Source organism: Tamandua tetradactyla, chromosome 3, assembly GCF_023851605.1.
Source record: "Tamandua tetradactyla isolate mTamTet1 chromosome 3, mTamTet1.pri, whole genome shotgun sequence".
In the NCBI taxonomy this organism is placed as follows: domain Eukaryota; kingdom Metazoa; phylum Chordata; class Mammalia; order Pilosa; family Myrmecophagidae; genus Tamandua; species Tamandua tetradactyla.
The window spans coordinates 198,333,813-198,354,439 of NC_135329.1; the positions used below are offsets into that span (position 1 = coordinate 198,333,813).

General features: G+C 37.5%; 1 protein-coding gene across 2 annotated transcripts in view; it reads right to left on the bottom strand.

Annotated features, from left to right (window-relative positions):
* FARSB (phenylalanyl-tRNA synthetase subunit beta) overlaps positions 1-20,627 on the bottom strand; it is a 102,010-nt gene that overhangs the window by 76,163 nt on the left and 5,220 nt on the right. Inside the window, exons 3-5 of one of the 2 annotated variants that reach the window (XM_077155262.1) lie at positions 20,320-20,376; positions 18,270-18,339; positions 17,545-17,660 (exon numbers count right to left, since the gene is read on the bottom strand). In XM_077155262.1, coding sequence (XP_077011377.1) covers positions 17,545-17,660; positions 18,270-18,339; positions 20,320-20,376 — 243 coding nt within the window. Of the gene's footprint in view, positions 1-17,544; positions 17,661-18,269; positions 18,340-20,319; positions 20,475-20,627 lie in introns of both variants that reach the window. The other variant, XM_077155261.1, reaches the window with a different exon arrangement.

The following is a 20,627-nucleotide window of genomic DNA, read 5'->3' on the forward strand; positions in this document are numbered from 1 at the left end:
GAAAGGTTGGGAAAAGATATTTCATGCAAATAACAACCACAAAAGAGCAGAAGTAGCTACACTAATATCCAACAAATTAGACTTCAAATGTAAAACCGTTAAAAGAGATGAAGAAGGATACTATGTACTAATAAAAGGAACAATTCAACATGAAGACATAACAACCATAAATATTTTTGTACTGAACCAGAATGCCCCAAAATACATGAGGCAAACACTGCAAACACTGAAGAGGGTAACAGACACATCTATCATAATAGTTGGAGACTTCAATTCCCCACTCTCATGAATGGACAGAACATCTAGACAGAGGATCAATAAAGAAGCAGAGAATTTGAATATTACAATAAATGAGCTAGACTTGACAGACATTTATAGGACATTACACCCAACAACAGGATACACCTTCTTCTCAAGTGCTCATGGATCATTCTCAAAGGTAGACCATATGCTGGGTCACAAAGCAAGTCTCAACAAATTTAAAAAGATTGAAATCATACAAAACACTTTCTCAGATCATAAGGGAATGAAGTTGGAAATCAAAAATAGGCAGAGCGCCAGAAAATTCACAAATATGTGGAGGCTCAAAAACACACTCTTAAACAACAAGTGGGTCAAAGAAGAAATTACAAGAGAAATCAGTAAATAACTCGAGGCAAATGAAAATGAAAACACAACATATCAAAACTTATGGGATGCAGCAAAGGCAGTGCTAAGAGGGAAATTTATTGCCCTAAATGCCTATACCAAAAAAGAAGGGCAAACATACAGGAACTAACTGTCCACTTGGAAGAACTGGAGAAAAAACAGCAAACTAACCCCAAAGCAAGCAAAAAAAGAAATAAATAAGATTAGAGCAGAAATAAATGAAATTGAGAACATGAAAACAATCGAGAAAATCAATAAAACCAGAAGTTGGTTCTATGAGAAAATCAGTAAGATTGATGGGCCCTTAGCAAGATTGACAAAAAGAAGAAGAGAGAGGATGCAAATAAATAAGATCAGAAATGGAAGAGGGGACATAACCACTGATCCCCACAGATATAAAGGAGGTAATAATAGGATACTATGAACAACTTTATGCCAATAAATACAACAATGTAGATGAAATGGACAACTTCCTAGAAAGGCATGAAAACCAACTTTGACTCAAGATGAAATAGATGACCTCAACAAACCAATCACAAGTAAAGAAACTGAATCAGTCATTCAAAAGCTTCCCAAAAGGAAAAGTCCAGGACCAGATGGCTTCACATGTGAATTCTACCAAACATTCCAGAAAGAATTAGTACCAATCTTGCTCAAGCTCTTCAAAAAAATTGAAGTGGAAGGAAAGCTACCTAATGCATTCTATGAAGCCAACATCACCCTCATACCAAAAGCAGGCAAAGATATTACAAAAAAAGAAAACTACAGACCAATCTCTTTAATGAATATAGATGCAAAAATCCTCAACAAAATTCTAGCAAATCGAATCCAGCAACACATTAAAAGAATTATACATCACGATCAAGTAGGATTCATCCCAGGTATGCAAGGATGGTTCAACATAAGAAAATCAGTTAATGTAATACACCATATCAACAAATCAAAGCAAAAAATCACATGATCATCTCAATTGGTGCAGAGAAGGCATCTGACAAGATTCAACATCCTTTCCTGTTGAAAACACTTCAAAGGATAGGAATACAAGGGAATTTCCTTAAAATGATAAAGGGAATATATGAAAAACCCACAGCTAATATCATCCTCAACGGGGAAAAATTGAAAACTTTCCCCCCTAAGATCAGGAACAACACAAGTATGTCCACTATCACCACTGTTATTCAACATCGTGCTGGAAGTTCTAGCCAGAGCAATTAGACAAGAAAAAGAAATACAAGGCATCAAAATTGGAAAGGAAGAAGTAAAATTATCACTGTTCGCAGATGATATGATACTATATGTTGAAAACCCTGAAAAATCCACAGCAAAACTACTAGAGCTAATAAACAAATACAGTAAAGTGGCAGGTTACAAGATCAACATTAAAAAATCTGTAGTGTTTCTATACACTAGTAATGAACAATCTGAGGGGGAATCAAGAAATGAATTCCATTTACAATTGCAACTAAAAGAATAAAATACTTAGGAATAAATTTAACTAAAGAGACAAAAGATCTATATAAAGAAAACTACAAGAAACTGTTAAAAGAAATCACAGAACACCTAAATAGATGGAAGGGCATACCGTGTTCATGGATTGGAAGACTAAATATAGTTAAGATGTCAATTCTACCTAAATTGATTTACAGATTCAACACAACACCAATCAAAATCTCAACAATTTACTTTTCAGAAATAGAAAAACCAATAAGCAAATTTATCTGGAAGGGCAGGGTGCCCCGAATTGCTAAAAGTATCTTGAGGAAAAAAAACGAAGCTGGAGGTCTCACGTTGCCTGACTTTAAGGCATATTATGAAGCCACAGTGGAAAACAGCATGGTACTCGCATAAAGACAGATATATCAACCAATGGAATCAAATAGAGTGTTCAGATATAGACCCTCTCATCTATGGACATTTGATCTTTGATAAGTCAGTCAAGCCAACTCACCTGGGACAGAGCAGTCTCTTCAATAAATGGTGCCTAGAGAACTGGATATCCATATCCAAAAGAATGAAAGAGGACCCGTATCTCATACCCTATACAAAAATTAACTCAAAATGGATCAAAGATCTAAACATTAGGTCTAAGACCATAAAACAGTTACAGGAAAATGTAGGGAAATATCTTAGAAATCTTATAATTGGAGGCGGTTTTATAGACCTTACACCTAAAGCAAGAGCACTGAAAAAATAAATAAATAAATGGGAACTCCTCAAAATTAAACACTTTTGTGCATCAAAGAACTTCATCAAAAAAGTAAAAAGACAGCCTACACAATGGGAGACAATATTTGGAAATGACATATCAGATAAAGGTCTAGTATCCAGAATTTATAAAGAGATTGTCCAACTCAACAACAAAAACACAGCCAATCCAATTACAAAATGGGAAAAAGACTTGAACAGACACCTATCAGAAGAGGAAATACAAATGGCCAAAAGGCACATGAAGAGATGCTCAATGTCCCTGGCCATTAGAGAAATGCAAATCAAAACCACAATGAGATATCATCTCACAACCACCAGAATGGCCATTATCAACAAAACAGAAAATGACAAGTGCTGGAGAGGATGTGGAGAAAGAGACACACTTATTCACTGTTGGTGGGAATGTCAAATGGTGCAACCACTGTGGAAGGCACTATGGCGGTTCCTCAAAAAGCTGAATATAGAATTGCCATATGACCCAGCAATACCGTTGCTAGGTATTTACTCAGAGGACATAATGGCAAAGACACAAACGGACATATGCACACCAATGTTTATAGCAGCATTATTTATAATTGCAAGGGGATGGACACAGCCAAAATGTCCAAATGTTTAAACAAACTGTGGTATATACATACAATGGAATATTATGCAGCTTTAAGACAGAATAAACTTATGAAGTATGTAACAACATGCATGGACCTTGAGAACATTATGCTGAGTGAGACTAGCCAAAAACTAAAGATAAATACTGTATGGTCTCATTGATATGAACTGACATTGGTGAATAAACTTGGAATATTTTGTTCGTAACAGAGACCATCAGGAAATAGAAATAGGGTAAGATATTGGGTAATTGGAGCTGAAGGGATACAGATTGTGCAACAGGACTGGATACAAAAACTCAGAAATGGACAGCGCAATACTACCTAACTGAAATACAATTATGTTAAAACACTGAATGAAGCTGCATGTGAGAATGATAGAGGGAGGAGGGCTAGAGACATAAATGAAATCAGAAAGATAGATGTTAAAGGTTGAGATGGTATAATCTAGGAATGCATAGAGTATATAATAATAGTGAAATGTACAAGGTACAATTTTAAAAATGTTTTTGCATGAGGAAGAACAAAGGAACGTCATTATTGCAGGGTGCTGAAAATAGATGGTAATTAATATTTTAAAATGTCACCTTCTGTGTGAGACTAAAGCAAAAAATGTTTATTAGTTACAAAATTTATATTTTGTCTAGTGCATTTCCTAATATAACTTATGTAGATAGTTTGATTGAACACCATAAGTACTTGGAATCTCAGGTAGGACATGAGATTTTGCTGGTTTGTCCAGAGTGATACCCTGATGAATCCCAGAGTGATTCCATCAGTGAGTGGAAAAGTATCTGCAAAGCCCCCTTGGGGAGTGGTGAGAACGGGGAGAAATTCAACTTCCCCAAGTTGAATTCTTGATATTCTCACAAGCAGTGTGGACAACCAAAGCTATAGGCTGAGCCCCCAGTCTTGGGATTTGTTCATATGAAACTTAACCCCACAAAGGATAGGTCAAGCCTACTTAAAATTTAGGCCTAAGAGTTACCCTCAAGAGAGTCTCTTTTTTTGCTCAGATGTGGCCCCTCGCTCCAGCCAACACAACGAGCAGTCTCACCACCCTACCCCTCTCTACGTGGGACATGACTCCCAGGGGTGTGGACCTTCCTGGCAACGTGGGACAGAGATCTGGAATGAACGGAGACTCAGCATCAAGGGATTGAGAAAAACCCTAGAATGAGCTGAGACTTAGCATCAAGGGATTGAGAAAACTTTCTCAACTAAAAGGGGGAAGAGTGAAATGAGACAAAGTGTCAATGGCTGAGAGATTCCAAACAGAGTCGAGAGGTTATCCTGGAAGTTATTCTTATGCATCAAGTAGATATCAGCTTGTTATTCAAGACGTAATGGAGAGGCTGGAGGGAACTGCCTGAAAATGTAGAACTGTGTTCCAGTAGCCATGTTTCTTGAGGATGATTGAATAATGATACAGCTGTCACAATGTGACTGTGTGATTGTGAAAATCTTGTGTCTGATGCTCCTTTTACCTACCTTGTCAACAAAGGAGTAGAACATATGGAATAAAAATAAATAATAGAGGGAACAAATGCTAAAATAAATTTAAATTGAATGCTAGTGATCAACGAAAGCAAGGGGTAAGGGGTATGGGAGGTATAATCTTTTTTTTTTCTTTCCTGTGCTCATTTTATTTCTTTTTCTATTGTCTTTTTATTTTTTTCTGAATTAATGCAAATGTTCTAAGAAATGATGAATATGCAACTAAGTGATGATATTGTGAATTACTGATTATGTATGTTGTTTTGTTTCTTTATTTTTTTATTAATAAATAAATTTAAAAAAAGACTCTTAAGATGATCCAGATTTTGAAACGATCACACAAGGATTTTTAAAGTCACTATTACAAATAATGTTTAAAAATTATGGAACATATATACATAATGAACAGATGAAGAAATATCAGTAGAAAAAGAGGAACTACAAAAATGGAATCATTAAGCAAATGCATAGAGACAGAAAGTAGATTAGAGGTTACCAAGAACAGAGGGAGGGAGGAAGGGGAAATTATTCCTTGATAGGTGTAGTTTTTTTTGTGGGCATAAAAAGTTTTGATAATGGATGACTGTGTTGGTATTACAACATTGTAATCAATGAATTGTATACTTAAAAATAATTAGCAGGCAAACTTTATGTTGTTTATGTTATGACAAAATTTTTTTGAAGTACCAGATTCCAGAGATCAGAAAAAAACCTGAAATCAAAAATTCACTGAACATTTTGACTTCCAGGCAAGATCAGAATAACAGGGACTAGATTTACTCTCTGACTTAACCACAAAAGAGACCAAAAAAAAAAATATTAAACAATACATTTCATGATACTGGACATCAGGCAACGAAGGACAGCAATCCTTGAGATAGGAAAAAAATGAGGTGGGCACTACAGCTGCCCAAACTTACTGCCTGGAGAGAGTTCCCAGGCTGCAATGCAGGAAAAGGCGACCCCCTTGGAGCCCAATGGACTCCTGAGTTAAAGAGAGATTATTGAGGATTTGGGGATACAAAGACGGCCAAAGTTCCCTGGACCCAGTAACAGAAAGCAGAGAGCTACACAGGAAGAGAACTCTGGAGATTTGCAGAGGTCTCCCTCATATAATCAGCACACGCATGTGCGGAAACTACCAGGGGCCAGGAAAGAACCACCTTAGGGATTTAGAGGGAACAGTGCATGGAGCTCATTATTCATGGGGCAAGGTATAGAGCAGGCAGAAAGGTGCTGCCTCAGTATTAGGGATTAATCAGCCTTAAGACAGAACATAGATTGACCAATGAAACAGAAAATGGAAAAACAGAGGTTGAAAATGGAAAAACCTCTAGCTATACTGATGAGAAAAAAAAGAAACAAGACAGAAGAATCGGAGGTAACATCACTACATATGCTACAGATGTTAAAACGATAATAAAGGAACATTGTGAATAACTTTATGCCAATAAATGTATAACTTTATAAGATGAATATATTCCTTATAATACATAAACTTTCAAAGTTCACTCAAGAAGAGGTTAACTAGGGTTTATTGACAGGTGAGGATTCTGGTTCACCAGAAGTATCAGGATGTGTTCCATTTCACTCCTTAGAAAAAGCTCATGATTTCTAGAAATATCAGATAAAGCAGATGTAAAACTGAATTAACTGAAGGAATGCCTTTTGACTTATATGAAAATAGATTCTTAAAACGAGGGATGTCCAAAACAGACAATCGACTCAACAACTTAAAGGCTATTACCGGAATACCACTATACCTGTCAGAAATCTTATCTTGTTCTTTATTTTGAAAGAATTTTTACATCCTTACTGTTTTGTGCTTAATAATTACATATTAGCAAACAAGTACTTTTTATTTTAAATAAAAAAGACTAGAAATAGATATTATTGGAATCACAGAAAATTTTGTTTCTACTATTTGGTAGTAGTAAAGATATTTCATGTAAAAGAAAACTAATGAGTTGAATCATAGGTCTGAATTTATTTATTTATAATAATTTTTATTGTGAAATATATACAGAAAAGTGACAAATTTCAAAGTACAGTTCAGCAAGTAAGGAGCAAATTTCAAAGTATACTATGGGTTACAGTTCCATTATTTCAGGTATTTCCTTCTGGCTATTCTAATACACTGGAAACTAAAAAGCAGTATCTATACAATGATTTGGTAGTCATAATTATTTGTCAAATCCTAACTTCTCTGTTACAACTCCCAACTCTCACTTGAGCACTCTCAATCTTTAGGGATATTTGGGCAATGACCATCCTAACTTCATGCTGAAAAGGGGTATTGACATTGTGAGGGAGAAGAGTACAACTGGTTGATGTTTTAGGAGACTAGTACCTCTAAATTTCAGGGCTTACCTGGTATAAGAATAACCTGGAGGTTTTAAGTTCCTGAAAAATAAACTTCATAAGTAAAACTTTTATAGAGTCTGATAGAGGTGTGGGTTTTCTTTAGGGTTTTCAGGAATACCGTTGACTGGGGCTTGGCATACCATGGCAATTTATATTATCTGGCTGAAGTTCGCATAAAAGCGACCATCAGAATGACCTCTCAACTCTATTTGAAATTGCTTAGCCACTGAAACCTTATTTTATTACATTTCTTTTGCCCTTGTTGGTCAAGCAGGCATTCTTAACACCATGATGCCAGGCCAGGGTCGTCCCTAGCACTCATGTCCCACGCTGTCCCTGAAAGTCATGTCCCATGTAAGGGGGAGGATAATGAGTTTATTTGCAGAGTTTGGTTTAGAGAGAGGCCACATCGGAGCAACACAAGAGGCTGCTCCAGATGTCATTCTCTATTCTAGGCTCCATGTATTTAGGTTGCTTAAATAAACTGGCCAATCAGGTTAAATTAGTGTGCTACAGAAAATTTAAATTTTGCACAAAATAAACATCTCTTCCTTTGGTCTTACACAGAAGTTCAAGTTTTAAAAATACACAGTATCATTCTTTACTTTGAATTCTGGCTTACCTTAGTCCCAACTAGATTAGTTTCATTCATATCCCTAATTAAAGTCTGATCTTCTCTTCATTTTCTTTAACAGTTGCAATATGGAGTAATACTGACTTTCAGAGCTGTAAAACTCTAACTTTGTGTTGTAGGTGTCACACAAGTACCCATAGACCCAGCGAACTATGAAATCATACACAAAGAGCATAGCATTTAAGAATTTAGAAATAACAAAACTCAGGAATAAATGTGACTATTTTAAGAGCTTATAATCTAGGCCCTAGTTTTCTTATAAGCATTTAGAAAATGAGACCATACAATATTTGTCCTTTTGTTTCTGGCTTCTTTTACTCAAAATAATATCCTCAGGACTTTGTTCCTTTCTGTAGCTGCATAATATTCCATCATGCAAGATGGCAGCTTAGCAACATGCACGTTTTAGTTCATCCTCCAGAACAACTACTAAATAACCAGAAACAGAACAGAATAGCTCCTGGAGCCATGTCAGTGACCGGACACACAGCGTACTCCAGTCTGGACCAGCTGGACCGGCTGCGAGCCCCCCCCCAGAACCGTGAGTTCCCCAAGCCGCGGTGGCTGGCACCCCTTCCCCACAGGCTGCTTCCCAGAGAGGAAAGGAAAGAGACTTTACCAGCAGCAGAGGCTGAGCCCAACCAAACACCAAATGTGGCATCAATTAACAAATTCTGACTACTAAAAATAGGCCCCCAGCTCAGGTGAACCTGGTCAAAGTGGAGGTCGCTCATTGGGCTAATGGAAAAAGAAAAAAAAGAAAAGAAACAGAAATTTTTGTGGCTGTGTTTCTACAAAGGCTTGACTGCCTCTGGATTCAGCAGTAGGACTTCTCAGGCTGCAACTACCCCAGGCATAGGCAGAAACAAGCTCCCTTCAGGGCTTGTCTGGAGCCTGTGCCTTCCCCAGAGGAGGGGTGAAGCCCAACTCAGGTGGAATCCCTCCCTCAAGGAATTCAGACACCAGGCTTTGGTAATTTGAAGCCATTAAAACCAGCCTACAACCTCTCCTCAGTCTCCACCACGCCCCAGCAGGGAGAGTCTGCCAAGCTTAAAGGTACTGCATCATCTTATGCTGGTGGGACCTGCAGGCAGACAAGTACAACATAGTGGGCAGGATAGAAAAAAGAGTCCAGAGACTTCACAGAAAACTCTTTCAACCTGTTGGGTCTCACCCTCAGGGAAAACCGATGCAGGTGACCCCTTCCCCCTGATAGGAGGCCAGTTTGGTCCAGGAAAACCCAGCTGGGTCTATAATACCTACATAGACCCTCCTAAGGGTGGGGTGAAAAAGGCACCATACAAGCAGGGCAAGAAACAAGAACCGAAAAACTCTCCTCTGTTAAAAAAAATATTCCATCATATGCATCCATAACAGCTTGCTCTTTTGCTCCTCAGTTAACGGACCCATTGGCCACCTCCATCCATTGGCTATCGTGAATTATGCACCCATACACATCAGTGTGCAAATCTCTATTCATGTCCCTATTTTCAGTTCTTCTGAGTATATTTCTAGTAAAAGGATTACCTAAGCCTAAAGTGACCCTAATACTTAGTCTCCTGTGGATCTGCTACATTACCCTCCAGAGGGGATGCACCATTATACTTTCCTACTAACAATGAAGAAGTATACCTCTCTCTCCATATCTTCTCCAGCACTTGTATCCCTCTGTCCATCTATCTATTATTTTTTTGACTCTGTTTTTGTTGAGATATATTCACATACCATACATTTCATCCAAAGTATACAATCAATGTCGCACAGTATCCTCACTTAGTTGTACAATATCCTCACTCTCAATTTTAGGTGATTTTCATTGCTCCAATAAATAAATAACAGACACGGCCACACACAAAAGAAAACCCCAAACACCCCATATCCCTTACCCCCCCCCAATTATTTACCTCGATTATTGGTACTAGTGAGGTATTGCTGTTTAATATAGTCCATAGCATGCAAAAGCTTTTTTCCCCATATACCACTTGTGCCAATTTAAAGCTGTTATATGCCCCAGAAGAGCCACATCCTTTTCCCTGATACAATTTTGTGGGAGCAACCAAGTTTCCTTTAATCCTGATTCAATATTACAGGTGGAATTCTTGATTAGATTTTCCCATGGAGATGTGACACACCCAACTGTGACTCCACCCATTCAAGATGAGTCTTGATTAGTCCTTTAAAAGGGTAGACATTTTGGAAAAAGCTTCAAAGCTGACAGTGATGCAAATATTTGCCTGGAGTGTCAACAAAGAGAGCAGATGCCTAGACAAGGATGTCTGGAAATGCAGGACCCAGCAGACATCGCCATGTGCCTTCCCATGATATACTAAGCAAGCTAGAACCCAGAGTTGTGTCCTGGAGGAGCTAACTGAAGGCCCACAGATGTTTAGAGAGGAAACCTCAGGAATCAGAAGGTGGAAGCAATGAAATTGGGAACAAGGACCAGCAGACACCAACCATGTGCCTTCCCATGTGACAGACATCGGCTTGCATCCATAATTATTACGGAGATGGGCCTATAGTTTTCCTTTCTTGTCGTATCCTTATCCAGGTTTGGTATTAGTGATGATAGCGTAACAAAATGAGTTAGTGTTCCTTTTTTCTCCAAATTTTTGGAGAGTTAGAGCAGGAATATGTTAGTACTTTTTGGAATGCTTGGTAAAATTTCCCTATGAAGCTATCTGGCCCTGGGCTTTTTCTTACAAGAAGGTCTTTGATAACTGATTCAATGTCTTTACTTATGGTTTGTTGAGGTCTTCTATTTTTTCTCAAGTCAGTATAGGTTGTTTGTCTCCAAGAAATTGTTCATTTCCTCTAAGTTGTCTAGTTTCTTCAGGGTCCATAGTAATGGCCCCCTTCTCATTTCTGACTCTATTTATTTGCATTCTCTCTTTTTATCATCACCCTAGCTAAGGGTCTGTTCTAGTTTGTTTGCTGCCAGAATACAACACACCAGAGATGGACTGGCTTTTAATAAAAGGGGAATTTATTTATTTAAAAATGTATAGTTCTTCAGAGGAAAGGCAGGTAACTTTCAACTGAGGTTCTTTCTTACACGGGAAGGCACAGGGCGAGCTCTGCTGGCCTTCTTTCCAGGCCTCTGGGTTCCAACACCTTTCCCCGGGGTGATTTCTTTCTGCATCTCCAAAGGCCTGGGCTGAGCTGCAAGTGCTGAGATGAGGTATGCTGAGCTGCTTGGGCTTTGCTACATTAAGCTCTCTTATTTAAGCATCCAATCAATTAAATCAAACATCATTCATTACAGTAAGCACACCTCCTAGTAGACTACAGATGTAATCAGTGACAGATGAGCTTCACAGGCCATTGACTCAGTTCCACAGCCATCAGAACTAGATACCTTCACCTGGCCAAGTTGACACTTGAACTTCACTACCTATCAACAGGGTCCATCAATTTTTTACTCAACTGTCTGTATTGATTTGGTACAACCAAATCAATAGGCAGAGTCCTTGAACTTGGGGTTTGCCTCTATGAAACTTATTCTTGCAAAGGATTGGCTAAGCCCACTAAAGTTCGGGCTAAGAATCACCCCCCAGAGAACCTCTTCTGTTGGTCAGATAGTGGCCTCTCTCTCTAAGCCAACTCAGCAGGTGAATTCACTGCCTTCTCCGCTATGTGGGACATGTCTCCCAGTGTGTAAATCTCTCTGGCAATGTGGGACAAAACTCCTGGAATGATCCAGGCCCTGCTATCAAGGGACTGAAAAAGCCTTCTTGACCAAAAGGAGGAAGAGAAAAATGAGGCAAAATAAAGTTTCAGGGGCTGAGAGATTTCAGAGTCGAGATATTACCTTGGAGGTTATTTGTACACATTGTATAGCTATCCCTTTTTAGTTTATGATGTATTGGAGTGGCTGGAGGGAAGTACCTGAAACTGTTTGAGCTGTAATCCAGTAGCCTTGACTCTTGAAAATGACTGTATAAAGATGTAACTTTAACAATGTGACTGCGTGATCATGAAAGCCTTGTGTCTGATGCTCCTTTTATCCTGGGTATTCTAGTTTGCTTGCTGCCAGAATGCAATATACCAGAAATAGAGCAGCTTTTTAAAAGGGTAATTTATTAAGTTCCAAGTTTACAGTCCTAAAGCCATGATAATATCCAAATTAAAGCAAGGATATGGAAATGTCCAATCTAAGGCATCCAGGGAAAGATACCTTGGTTCAAGAAGGCCGATGATGTTCACTGTTTCTCTCATCTGGAAAGGCACATGGCAAACATGGCAGTATCAGCTTTTTCTCTAGACTTCTTGTTTCGTGAAGCTTCCCCAGGGGCATTTTCCTTCATCTCCAAAGGTGTCTGGCTGCGTGGGCTCTCATGGTTCTGAAGCTTTCTCCAAAATACTTTCTCTTTTAAAGGATTCCAGTTAACTAATCAAGGCCCACCTGGAATGGGTGGAGTCACATCTCCCTCTAATCAAAGGTTAATACCCACAATAGGGCATGCCACATTTCTGCATAGATAATCTAATCATATTTCCAGCCCACAGTACTGAATAGGGATTAAAAGAAACGGCTGCCTCCAGGAGATGGATCAAGATTAAAATATGGCTTTTTTAGGGCACATAATCCTTTCAAGCTGGCAGAAAGGGTATGGACAGATGAATAAAAAAATATATGGATTAAAAATAAATACATAATAGGGGGATAAGGGGTAAAATAATTTGGGAGAAAGCGGTATGGTATGTATGAGTTTTTTTCATTTTATTTCTTTTTTTGGAGTGATAGAAATGTTCTGAAAAATGACCACGGTGATGAATACACAACCATATGATGATACTGTGAGCCTGTGATTGCACACCATATGTAAACACCCATAAACTACATGGGTGAAGATTTGTTAATAAAAATATTTTAAAAAAAGAAAAACAGTCCATGTAATTATGGCATTCAAATAAACTGGGGGTTCATCAATTTTATTGATTTTCTCTAGGAACACACTTTTGGTTTTACTGATTTTACTTTTTTTATAAATAAAAATAAAGCATTTACTTCTGCTTTAATCTTTCTCTTCTCCCACATGCTTTGGCGTTAGTTTGCTGTTCTTTCTCTGGTTCCTCTAGGTGAGCAGTTAAATCCTTGGTTTTTGCTTTCTTCTTTTTTAATATTGGCATTTAAGGCAATAAATTTCCCTCTCAGCACTGCCTTTGCTGCAACCCATGTTTTGATATGTTGTATTTTCATTTTCATTCGTCTCCAGATTATTTACCAATTTCTCTTAAAATTTTCTCTTTGACCCAATGATTGTTTAAGAGTGTTATTTAACCTCAAAATATTTATGAAAGTTCTGGTTCTTTGGTGGTTATTGGTTTCTGGTTTCATTACACTGTGGTCAGAGAAAGTGCTTTGAATAATTTCAATCTTTTTATATTTATTAAAACCTGCTTTGTGTCCCAGCATATGATATATCCTAGAGAACAGTCCATGAGCATTAGAGAAGAATGTAAATCCTGATGTTTTGTGATGTATCAATATATATATGTCTGTTAGGTCTAATTCATTTATCACATTGCTTATGTTCCCTATTTCATTATTGATCCTCTGTCTGGTTATTCTATCTTTAGAAGAGAGTGGTGTATTGAAGTCTCTCACTATTATTGTAGAAACATCTATTGCTCCCTTCAGTTTTGCCAGTGTTTGCCTCATATACTTTAGAGCTCCTTGAGTGGTTGAACATACATTTATGATTGTTATTTCTTCTTGGTGAATTGCCTCTTTTATTAATATGTAGTATTCTACCTTGTCTCTTATGATATCTTGGCATTTAAAGTCTATTTTGTCTGATATTGGTATAGCTACTTCTGCTTTCTTTTGGTTACAGGTTGGATGGAATAACTTTATCCAGCCTTTCACTGTAAATTTATTTATATGCTTGGGTCTAAGATGAGTTTCTTGTAAACAAGCATATAGATGGAGCATATTTTTAAATCCATTCTGCCAATCTGTATCTTTTAATTGGTGAGTTTAGTATGTTAACATTCAAAGTTATTACTGTAAAGGTAGTTCTTGAATCCACCATCTTTACCCTTTGGTTTTCATTAGTCAAATATGCTTTTTCTCCCTTTCTCTTTTTACCCTTTAAGCTACCCTTACTAATAATACTCTTCAATTCTGTGCTGTCCTCTAGACCTCTCTCTCCTATCTTTTTTTCTCAGCCAACAGAACTCTCTTTAGTATTTCCTGCAGGGCAGCTCTCTTCATAACAAATTCTCAGCATTTGTCTATGAAAATTTTAAACTCTTCCTCACTTTTGAAGGACAACTATGCTGGGTAAAAAATTCTTGGCTGGCAATTTTTTTCTTTCAGAATCATACTGCTGCCTTCTTACTTCCATGGTGCCTGTTGCATAGTCAGATCTTAGTCTGATATGGCTTTCCTTGTATGAGATGAATTGCTTTTCTTTTTTGCTTGCAGGACTTTCTTCTTCTCTTCAGCATTTAACAGTCTGATTAATGTGTTTTGGAGTGGGTCTCTTTGAACTTATTCTATTTGAAGTTCACTGGGCTTCTCTGAACTGCATATCTATGTTTTTACAAGGGTTGGGAAGTTTTGCCAATTATCTCCTCAAATACTCTTTTTTAGCCCTTTACTCTTCTCTTCTCCTTCTGGGACATCAATGATTCTTAAATTTGTGTCCTTCATGTTATACATCATTTCCCTGAGATTCTACTCCAATATTTGCATCTTTTTCACCATCTGTTCATTTATGCATTTGAATTCAGTTGCTCTGTCCTGGAGTTCACGTATTCTTTCTTCTGATTCTTCAAATCTGCTGTTTCTTCAAATCTCTAGTATATTTTTAATTTGACCTATAGTATCTTTCATTTCCATAAGATCTGCTGTTTTTCTATTTATTCTTCCAAATTCTTCTTTACGCTCTTCTAGTGTCTTCTTGATATCCTTTTTGTCTTTAGCCAACACACTTAAGTATTTAGGAGATTTGTATGAACTTCTTTGATTAATTATTACAAATTTTGTGTCTCCTCTGGCTTTTTAGTTTGGTCATTTGGCTTAGCCACATCTTCTTGCATTTTCACATGTTTAGAAATTAACTTTTTTTTGATTTTTAGGCATTTTATTAACTTGATAAAGTTATTTTGAAAGAAGATTTCCCTTGCTCGTCTAAGATTTTGTAGTTGCTTGGGTCTGCACTGAAGTTCTCTGTTCATACTTGGTTTGTAGTAATGCCCCACCAAACCAAGGTCAGGACCTCGTGCGGGAGATGCAACCTCAGATGAAGATCTGATAAAGGCTAGGATGGAGGCAGCTTGCCAGAGTGCACTTTTGCTGCCTTCCCAGCAAATGTCACTCTTGGGCCATCTCTTCCCCTCAAGCCTGCTTCTTCCTGTCAGCCGCTGGGCAGGATCCAGACCAGGTGGAATTTCAGTCGAGGCCACGAATCTCCATGCATGCTGAAAGTCGCTAACCCTGGGGCAGGGGGTTGGGGCTGTGCACCTTGGCAGAGAATCTGTTTGTGGGCATAATGGGTCTGGTGAGTCCCAGGCTCCCACATAGAATGACCTTGGTCTATGGGACTGAGAATTTCAACTTCCCCTGCCCACAACCAGCCCCAAGTGCCTGGAGTTACAGTGCAGCTCACTTCCTCATCCATGCCTATCCACCTGTGCATGCCATGAATGTTCCAAGCTTCTGTGGAGAAAGAATGGAGGTAACAGGACCCAGAATGTCTCTTTTGCTAGCCAATTGTCCAATCAACTCTGCTCTGTGTTCCTCTTCCTCCTGAGGGAAGGTGTCCCCTCCTCCCCAGGGATTCCTATGAATCTCTGCCCAAACCAGGCACGCACAGCGGCCTGCCTCAGGGTGGGGCTAGGCACCGTGCATTGCAGTAAGGTCTCTGTGTTTAGGCATACCAATTTAGTTGGCTTCTACATTCCCACACAGGAGCTCCTGGACTGCAGAGCTGAGAGGGAAGATCTCTTAAGCTGGCTGCAGAAGTGGGAATGAGGGTGTGTACCGCTCTTTCAACACCTGCCTACATGTAGCAGCCTGCCCTAGATGTAGTCATGACTGAATAAATTCATCTTGTCCTCTTAATCACAATTTCTCCGCTTTTTTATCCAGGTCCTCCCTATATAATGTAGAAGCCCCTCTCTGGTCACTTGTTCCCTGGAACTGCTGTCATGGTCATTTTCTGTCCTTTTTCCAGATGTTCCACAGTCTAGGGGTGAACTCTGACTATTCTACTCCATCTTCCCGGAAGTTACTTCTATTCATAATTGTCCTGGAGGTTCAGAAAGCAGGCATCCGCACTCCCCTGACTGCCCCTGAACTTGCCCTTTGTGGGAGACTGGTGAGGCTCCTGGCTTCACTTTTGTTTTTGGTATGCTGTATGGTGGGGGTCACACACATTCTTTCTCCATGTGATTATCCTGTTAGTGTAGCACCATTTGTTGATTTTTTTGCGGGGAGAGGGGTGTACAGGCCAGGAATTGAACCCGGGTCTCCCACATGGCAGGTGAGAATTCTACCACTGAACTACCCTTGCACCCCCGGCTGTACTTTTTAAGTGGCTACTTACCTAGTAAAAACCAAAAGAATTCAAAACCATCATTTTCTATGCTGATGACATTCTGTATATACGTTCCTTAGTCCTTTCAGATGCTTAAAGGGAATCCCATGCATCTTAGGCCTGGGTACTTGTCTTCAACAATAAACAATGTTCTCAGGAATCGTGCCTTTGGCCAGAAAGCATGGGTTACATTGATGAGAAGACCTTTCCAGAAAGACTTCTAATAAGGCATGTTTCTGAGGTGCAATGCCTTGGGCACTGTGTCATTGGCCCACCACTCCAAATGGCACATTCAGGTGGCCGTGAAGCACCTGCACATTCACATTCCACTGCTCAAGAGGTAAGGAGCCACCATGGTTCCCAAGTAGATCCTGAAGCCCACCACACCCCCCTCTACAGACACCTGTCATCAATAAATACAGCTTCTATTATGATTTTTACATACCAAAATTAGTTCAAGGACTCCTACTATTACCATCCTTGATCTCTATGAGCCAGGATTTATATAGATTTGAAGATCATTGCCCTAAAGAGAGCTCTATAGGCAATAATGGATTCCAGTGTCAAAGACAGAGCAAATCAAGTCAGTCATTTAAGTCTCAAGTTTCAGCTTAGAGATGGCTCTGTCAATTTATAATTATACTCACTCAAAAACTGAGATGAAGCCAAAAACTTACACCATTTAATAAATGTTATATCATACTTCAAATTACCAGGGTTTATATTTAGTAGCACAATCCGCTACTAGTGATTTGAACCAAAAAAAAAAAGAAAGAAAACATCCCAAATTAGGTATTTCTTCTCTTTATAGTATTAAAAAGATATTTTGTTTCTCTATGCAAATGATTTATAAGTAGTTATGAATATCTATCTGTCAAAACAAACTGAAATTCTCATATATTACTAATTAAGAAATGCTCTAGAAACAGTATACATAAGCTAAAAAAAAGGAGGGAAAGAGGAAAAAGAAAGAAAAGGGAAAGAGGAAAAGTGAAAAGAGCAAGAGAAGGCAGGAAGAGAGGAAACTGCAACCACGAACCTGCAAATATTCTGATGTAATTTCTCCTGAAGTTCAATGAAGCTGTCATATCGATCTTTAGAAAACTTTATATTTCGAAGAACTGCTGCTACAGCATAAGGTCGGATTTTAGCTGTCTGAAATTCACAATACCATTAGAGATGATAAATATTAAAGCCTTTCTTTGTAACAGCATCTTGTAGTAGAAAATTACTGCACCCTTGACATTAATAAATCTTCATTTCCTACAGGTATGCATTCATTCACTTATTGAACAAAATATTAAGAAAACAGAGCAGTGAATAAGAGACAAAGTCACTATCATGGATTTACATTTCAGTAATATTTTTGAAAATTTATTAATAATTAAGCAAAAATTAACTTTTAAGCAGTTTGTTCATGAGTATTTTTAGCAAAAAAACCCCCCAAAGTTTAAATTTTTCTTTCTAAATTTTATTAATATATCACAATTTTAGCTTTTACATTCCAAATATGTCTAAAAAAATATTTGGACATTATGTTCCAAAATTATTTGCAGAAAACAGAGGCTTTGTTCTTTATCATTTGTTAGCAAAACAAATTGACAATTTTAAAGAACCAGAGATGAAACATTAAAACACATCCATTTTAGCAAATGGTCAAAGAAGGTACAAATGCCAGAATTTCAGTTTTGTTTCTTTTCCTCCCTACCGTATATATAAAAGAGAATTTTTTAAAAAAGGAAAATTAAAATTTATTCTTATTACCTCTTCTGTGATAATTAATTTCTGGATTTCTCCATTAGGCATCACCCGTTTATAGACTGGAGCCTTTATCCTTAAAGAAAATTAAAACAAATTTACTCACAATTAATCAAAACATTAAAAAAAGTAATTATATTAATGCTATGTATAGAAAGTACGTAAAATGACAGCATGGATTAGAATTACAGCAAGTCAAATTATGTGAATATAAAAAAAAAAACTTTCTAACATTTCAAATTGTCTAAAAATGGTATATAATGCTTCAGATAGCAATGAGTTCGTATCATTAGGATTCCAGCAGAGGCTTTAAAACCAAAAGTAATTGTGTAGGGGGGGCATTTAAACTTCAGCTAAGGGGCTGGATTAGATTATCTTTTAATTTTATCCCAACCATGAGACTCTGAACTTCTAAGAAAAATAATGCTTATTAAAAATATAGATTCCACACAAAATATGTGATGATACTGTGAGCCACTGATTGTAACCTTGACAAGAATGTTAGTACGTGAAGAATTTGTGTATGTCAAGAATGTGTGTTTGTTCGTTGTTTATAACAAAAATATTTTTTTAAAAAGTACAGATTCCCAGATCCTCCTATTCAGACCTACTAAAGTGGGATATACAAGGGAAAGCCCTGGTATACAACACTTTGAAGGCATCCCCAGGCAACTGTTACCATCAAGAAAGGTTGGAAACTACTCTTTTAAGACAGTGCTTCTCAAACTTCAAAGCGCTTACAATCAATGGGGATTCTGATAAACCACAAATTCTGATTCAGTGGATCTTGAATAGAGGCTGAAATTCTGCATTTCTAACAATCTCCCAGGTGATGCAGCTTCTGCTGGTCCACAGACCATAGCATGAGTAGCAAAGGTTTTAAACCACTTTCCTAAAGCTGCATGACCATAAAAATCATGTGAAGTTCCTGTTAAAAATACAGATTTTTTTTTTTTAAGAATGTGTTATTTAATCTCCATGTATTTGTGAAAGTTCTCATTCTTTGGTGGTTATTGAGATCCAGCTTCATCCCATTGTGATCAGAGAAAGTGCTTTGAATATTTTCAATATTTTTAAATTTATAGAGACCTGTTTTGTGCCCCAGCATATGATCTAACTTGGAGAATGTTCCTTGAGCACTAGAGAAGAATGAAAAATACAGATTTTGATCCAGTCAGTTTGCGAAACGCAACTTTAAATAAGGGATTATCCCCGACCCAAAATATAAGCATTTGATTGTCATTCATGAAACCAACTGGGGCAACCCCAAAATTTAACCAACCTTAACCAAATGCCTAATCATAACCCTTTCACCAACACCCATCACTCATTTAAAGCCTCACAGTTTCAGAGTCCAGCCCATCAGTTGGAAGCCCTTACATTATTTTTTGCAACTGATCACAGAATGTATAAATAATCAAACCCCAAAATAATTATTTTCTGAAAGCTGTTATTGTTTAACAGCTTTTTCACTTTATTCATCATCTTGTATATTCATTACATGAAGAGCTATAAGGTGCCTCAAAAACTTCATTACAGACGTGGAGATAGAAACTAGAGAGGTCAATTAACTTGGTAAAAATTATACAGTCACTATAAGATCTTTTTCCCAATTTGGAAGCAATGCTTCTGAGTTTTCTTAGCATTTTTAAGATTACAGCATGTTAAATTTTGGCATCCCTATTTTCCCTCCCAACCTTTAAAAAAATCCAATGAACTATCTACTCCAACTGGATTACTGAGGGAAATCACACAAATCTGCTTAAGAATTTTTTAAATTCAGGAAGTTATAAAATCATTAACCATGTCAGTTTTAAAATATGCTCCAAAAAGTGAAAGGCTATGACTCAATATTCAGGCAAATTTTCACATGATTATAATCAATATTAATCTCACTTTACAACCATCCTTCTTTCTAATCTATGCAGAACTAAAGCTATGTACTGTCCAAACTATTTTTTTCCCTAGAAACTCAAATAAGTTTGCTGATAATAACAGGGATTAAAAAAAGGAAAGAGAAACCCAACTTTGCAAAGTAATGAACATGCTTCTTCACCTTTCCTTAAAGACTTGAAGTCCTCGGACCAATCCTTCCAGACACAGGAGATCATATCTATTGGCGGGAACATCAATTTTGTAAAGAACTATATCAGAGGCCCCCTTAGCCTTTTCATTTCCTTGTTCCTTACTTATAATTTCCTTCTCAGAAGTCTAAAATGAGGCAAAAAAAAAGTTAATGAAATTAAATAAATCTAAACACTTTAAAAAGTAAAAGTTGTCACTCCTAAAGGCAATAATTATACATTTTTTCTTCTGTAACAAAAACATTAGTTTGAAAATACTGAATGTTGTAATCTTAACAGA